The following is a 5,692-nucleotide window of genomic DNA, read 5'->3' on the forward strand; positions in this document are numbered from 1 at the left end:
ACTGGTCCCAGTTGGAGTTGGTCCCAGTTACCGCTGGTACCAACTCCAGCTACAATGAAACAAAATGGAAGGTTGACAAGACTTTATTGTAAAAAACTTGGAGAATGAAACTAAATAATAGGTTCGGTGACGTACACGCTCCGGGTTTAGCCACTTGCTTGCGACGGTTGAATCGCTTTTTCGGAGGTAGTATTCGTGAGATGAAAAGGAAGATCGGCCGCTGGTGTCTGTTAGTGAAGACGTCCTCAGCTTCTCTCCCCACCCAGGAGAAAATATCCAGTTGGTATCTAGCTGGTCCTAGTTGGTTCCAGCTGGTCCTAGTTGGTTTCAGCTGGTCCCAGTTGGTTTCAGCTGGTCCCAGTTGGTTTCAGCTGGTCCCAGTTGGTTTCAGCTGGTCCCAGCTGGAACTTAGCTGGGACCAACTAGCCCTTAGCTGGGACCAGCTAACCCTTAGCTGGGACCAGCTAGCCCTTAGCTGGGACCAGCTAGCCCTTAGTTGGGGCCAGCTGGGACCAACTAGCCCTTAATTGGAACCAGCTGGGACCAACAAGCACTTAGCTGGGACCAGCAAGCACCTAGCTGGGACCAGCAAGCACTAAGCTGTCCAGCTGGTTCTTAGCTGGCACATAGTTGGGTTCAGCTGGAGCTGCTGATATAGGTGTTTTTGCTGAGATTGGCCAACATATGCTTAAAGCACTCTCAATATTACCATTAGCTTGCCCGACCTGGCGGCCGCTCTGAGAGAAAATGTGGATGAGAACTGAAAAATCCAGCGGTGCGCGACGCATTCTCAGGAGACGGTACACGCGCTGCCTACCTTTCTAAATTTGACTGATTTAGTGGTTTTCAACGATCCCCATGAAGTTTCTAGTTGAAACATAAATGTTTATTTTTACTAATTAAAAAGTTAGTTAACATACATTTGTAAAATTAGGTGCTTAATTGCACAGTCTTGATACTATATGTGATTGAAAAGTCGGACAAGCTAATGGCAATATTGAGTGCTCTAAACGCAATATTGAATGCTCTAAAGTTCCTTTTTTTTAATATTTTGGCCGCTGTTGTAAAAACATGTGGCATATGAGCTGGAGATCAGGTGGGACAAGCCGGGGTACAGCTTAAACAAGCAAGTGTTTAGAATTTGTGCCACGTGAGCATGAGCTGGCAAATTTGATTGGGCCAGAGCTGGCAGCAGTTGAAGCAGTTAGCTAGCAAAGCTAAGAATTTGAGACAGACACCAACTGGCCTTTTTCTGGTACTTGATGACGAGAAGCAACTTCTATTTATTTGGCAAGTAGGATCGAGCTACAGAGACTGCTCTTTTGTGCAACACAGGAAGAGGGACCCAGCTTACTCACTTCTAAAAAGAGCCTTAAAGGCTAAAGACACAAAGTAGCTATTCGCCCCAGTGTGCATGTATACACAGGGCACAACACCAGGCGCTATTTCAACAAGTAGATTACTGGCAGCATGTCCAGGAGGCACCTGGCGCGCTTTCACAATGTGAGTGCATTTTTGAACAGGTGTTGTTACAAATCTAGGTGACACGGCAAAAATCTTGGCCTGTCCATTTGTGTCCCGAAAAGACAGCAAGTGCTTAATTTTTATGTACACTTTGGATGGTAAGATTGCAGCTGTGCAGTCAGTTTTGTTCGGTCTTCCATACTGCTCACTATGGAACACAAACTGGGACACCGCAACCCTATCATGCTCCATCACTTGACCGCTTATAATATGTCCAATCTGGCTCTGGGCCAACTCCAAAAGTGGTAGTGGCACTTGCCGTGGCTTGCCAAGTGGTGCGACAGTCCCTCGATTTGAGACGCTGCCTCCACTTAAAAATGACTGTGTCTCAGGACAAGCTAAGGCTTTTAGGCCAGGAAACAAACTTCTCATCATAAGGCGCTCCACAATTTGCAATGGCACACCCTTGGCCGATGTAACAAGCTCCTTCACCTGGCCAATATTTGATTCAAAGGCAAAACAAGAATGTGCCCACAGTGGGCCTTGGTGCAGCACACTTTTGGACAGGTGTAGCATCTGGTGGATGTTGAATGTCATCTGCTTCTCACCATAAAGCACCTGGACATCAACAACAAACTTCACGAGACAATTGATGCTCTCTGTGACATCACCCTTGGTGACATTGTCTTGCAGCAAAAGATAAATACCTTTTACTAGTAAGGCAAAGTGACACAAAAACTTTGAATGCAGTATGCCATCCAAGCATGGTAAAGAAAAGCACAGCAGCCACTGCTGCCATTCGGTCGCTTTCCAGTACTTCCGTACGGAAAGCGACCGTTGCAGTCTGTGGAAGCATGATGGTGGTTTCATACTAAGCAGCCTCTGATCAAGTGCATCAAAAAGTGCTGGACAGCCAATGTAGAAATCCTCTCCCACGCTGGTCAGCCACAGCTCTGTGAGCTGCCGCGTTGTGCCGAGCAAAACACAATGCATATAATCTGGTGTAAATCCCCAGATTACGTCAAATCTGGGGAGATTCATGAGGGGTGTTGGACCCTTTACGCCTTTGATGGGCTTGTCGCTGGCAGCCGCTCTCTTCATCAGTGCCAGGGTCCGGTCCGTGTCCCTGTCCTCCACCACTTCATCAACAGTGTACTTGACAGTTCCTGTTTGGAAAACAAAAGGTATTAAATGTTAAGCAAGTAAGCCACATGAATCAAATTTTCTTTTACAGATAATTTACAACCAGGCAAAATGAATGCCGCAAAGGAGGACTGGTATTTGGTAATAGGCAAATCAAACCTAAAATGCGAAACCAGTGTTATAGCAGTAATTGTAGTGCTCCGGGCTCTTGAATGTAGTAGGGTTTTTGGCATGCTTGTTTATTAATTAGGTGCACATTAATGCAAACAGATTACAGAAACCACTGCATACAGCACCATGCTGCCGCCTCTTGTGCAATAACTGACAACATTTATGTCTGGCAGAATAGCTTCAAGCTCATTTAGTGAGCACTTAGACAGCACAAATAGTATACATAGCTCAAAAATGGCAATAAAGAACCACTTTGATTTCTTTTCTTGCCAAATGCTTTGTTAGAAGAAGTTCCCCACCATTGATGACAGTTCCAGGGTGCAGGCACCATCCACACCCGTAGTGCCCATTATACTGCAACATATTTTGCATAATTGCCCTGGCAGGGGCATCAGCGCAGCAGCTGAAGCAATGGATCTGCAGGAAAAGAATGCAGTTGCTTATAAAATGCACCACAGAGCCGCTATAATCTATATTATATTGTAGTGCTTGCCGGCGATCTACCATGTCGTCCCATGTCTGAGTGGCTTGCGGCACGGATCGCGCGATGCCAAAATACATTGCTTTCATTGTAGAGTGCTCGCTGTAGCTCGGAAACTTCAAGCTCTTTGAAAACTGGATTTTTCTTCGCTTCATTTACAGAACCACAGGTATTTAAATAAAATAAATAAAAACTATATTTCTATTAACAAAATGAGTAAAGATAATCGATAACATAAAGTCATGTTGCATTCATCGTACCACTGTGAGCTAAGAAATTAGCTCTCTTAAGGCCTGTTCACACATCTGCGCTACATTTGCTTACAACAAAACGTGACTGCAGGTTGCCATTGCGACCCTTGCAATGAGCCAATGAGGAGGCAAAAAGTTGCACAACATAGCGCATACAATGCAAATTTGTTAACTGGCCGCGTCCCTGTACTTTCCGGCCGTCTGCCATGCTGAAAGTGATACCCTTCTTTTCTTTCCTTCCCCTTGTGACCACTGCTGAGCATAACCAATATCAATTGGACCCAGCAACTGAGCCACGTGCCCCTGCGGTCACCGCCATACCACTCACGATTTAACATTTTATATTTAATCTATCTGCAGTGCCCCTGTTTTTACGTATGGGTACAGTTTTTCTCTGAGTATGTCTAATCTGCCATCTGCACGTTGCGACCGAACCTGGTTAAAGATCCCCCGCTCAAGAGACCAAAAAGTATGTGAATTCTTGCCGTGAGTAAAAGCCGGCCAACAAAGCTTGGTACAAAGTAACGTCGAAAGTTGAGTTGGTATTCGTTGATCCTAATATATAAACAGTGCGAAACACATGAACAGAGAAGAAATACGCTTGGTACAAAGGCCCTTATACACATAGCTTACACTGACATACTTTGGTCCTTTCTGGTGGTAGAGCGCACCCTTTACTGTACTAATTGTAGAAACGGGGAAACGAGCATTGCGAGCAAGCAAAAACGAGCGAGCGCAGCTTCCAATGCATTAATGGCAGGCTTCTACCACCAGCAAGGACGACGGCTTTGATATCACATGCAAGCCCTGTATACTATATGCACATACCTTTGAACAAACAGTTCTTGTGCCTGCCTCCCAGGTAATTCCCTCACAAGATAAGTCTTCCATTTGATCAACGAAGGCCGTCAGCAGTAGTGGCATGTCGGGATGGGTCTGTCCATACCACAGCATGGTGACGAGGACATTCTTGTGCCGGAGGTGTGGCGGAAGTTCCTTGATCATCACTTGCACCGGCCATATCGAGTATTTGGAGGAATTGAAAAGCGGACTTCCGTCGGAATTGATGGTCAGCGTTAAATCGTGCAAATCCATCTTTTCCCGGACGGCTTTGTATGCGTCACCGTCGGAAATATCCGACATCCCATCACTGCCATTGTCGTGGTGAGCATCTATTTCTTGCAGGCGCTTAGTTAGAGCACTAGAAATTTCTTCTCTCGAAAGCAACTCTGTTATCTGTTTCCGGATCGGCATGCTCAAAAAAAAGTGGCCGTCAATCAACATCTGCCGACCATCACAGAGTTTGCCGCAGTTGGGGCAGGGGGCCTGAACTGCGTTGCGGTCAGCAAGGCGACCCGATGTGGAGGCGACTAGTCTTTTGCAGTCGTTGCAGTAAAAATGAAACTTGGCAGTCTCAACAGTGATACCGGAGTTCTTTTTAAACAAGTACTTGGTTGTCGGCACGTCGCATCTTTTCAGAACGTAGGACATCATCTTCTGTAGAGTTTCGACCGCCTTCCACGGGAGTCCGAACTCTATGATGAAGCCCACGGATAGCGCTAACAGGTCATTGGCGGTTAGCTCGGCCTCCTCTTGCGGTTCTTGCCGAGTTCCTGGAGAGCCGCCGGGTTGTGGTGTTGGCGGCGGTGGTGTGGCGCGGGTAGCACTAGGACTTGACGCAAGCGAGTCATCGCTTTCGGCGGGTGCAGAGTCGTCGTCGCTTTCGGCAGGCACAGAGTGGTCGTCGCTTTCGGCAGGCACAGAGTGGTCGTCGCTTTCAGCAGACGAGCCGCCATCTCTTTCGGCAGGCAATAAGTCGTCGCTCTCGGCAGGCGTGCACTCATCGGTCTCGTCAGGCGCTTGCAGGTCCGTTTCGCGCTCGTCAAACAACCTTTTTTTCGTTGTGTATGGTAGGTCTGCTATGTCGGCTCCATATTCAAGATACCGCTTCCGCGGAGGCATTTTCACAGCATACACGTGCAAACTCAAACGCAGATCAAGCAGATCACCCACGACAGCTCCAGGCACAAGAAAAGCTGTAGAAAGCCGATGGTCAAGAAATCTGGTCAAGACAAGCCAAGCCAAAGCGAACTCGCGAAATTATTCCTCTAAAGTAAATAGAAACACGCTTTTACAACAACATGGGTCTAAAGTATCAATGTGCCATAGTTTGAGTCAACTA

General features: G+C 46.9%; 1 protein-coding gene across 1 annotated transcript; it reads right to left on the bottom strand.

The window, feature by feature from the left end:
* Positions 1–266: 266 nt before the first annotated feature.
* On the bottom strand, positions 267–5,472 carry LOC115317556. The gene is made up of 3 exons (XM_029977218.2): positions 4,339–5,472; positions 3,078–3,195; positions 267–2,630 (listed from the first exon to the last, which is right to left on the bottom strand). The coding sequence occupies exons 1-3, from the start codon at positions 5,470–5,472 to the stop codon at positions 1,351–1,353; spliced, it is 2,532 nt and encodes an 843-aa protein (XP_029833078.2). The 3' UTR covers positions 267–1,350.
* Between the last annotated feature and the right edge of the window lie 220 nt (positions 5,473–5,692).

Source organism: Ixodes scapularis, unplaced genomic scaffold (genome assembly GCF_016920785.2).
Source record: "Ixodes scapularis isolate PalLabHiFi unplaced genomic scaffold, ASM1692078v2 PGA_scaffold13__105_contigs__length_92229423, whole genome shotgun sequence".
Taxonomy (NCBI): Eukaryota; Metazoa; Arthropoda; class Arachnida; order Ixodida; family Ixodidae; genus Ixodes; species Ixodes scapularis.

Excerpts from the sequence above, each read along its gene's own strand:
- LOC115317556 (XM_029977218.2), bottom strand. The coding sequence starts at position 5,472 with ATGCCTCCGCGGAAGCGGTATCTTGAATATGGAGCCGACATAGCAGAC. Across the intron at positions 3,196-4,338 it reads CAAGAACTGTTTGTTCAAAG|ATCCATTGCTTCAGCTGCTG; the intron begins GTATGTGCATAT and ends CTTTTCCTGCAG. Across the intron at positions 2,631-3,077 it reads CCCTGGAACTGTCATCAATG|GAACTGTCAAGTACACTGTT; the intron begins GTGGGGAACTTC and ends TTTTCCAAACAG.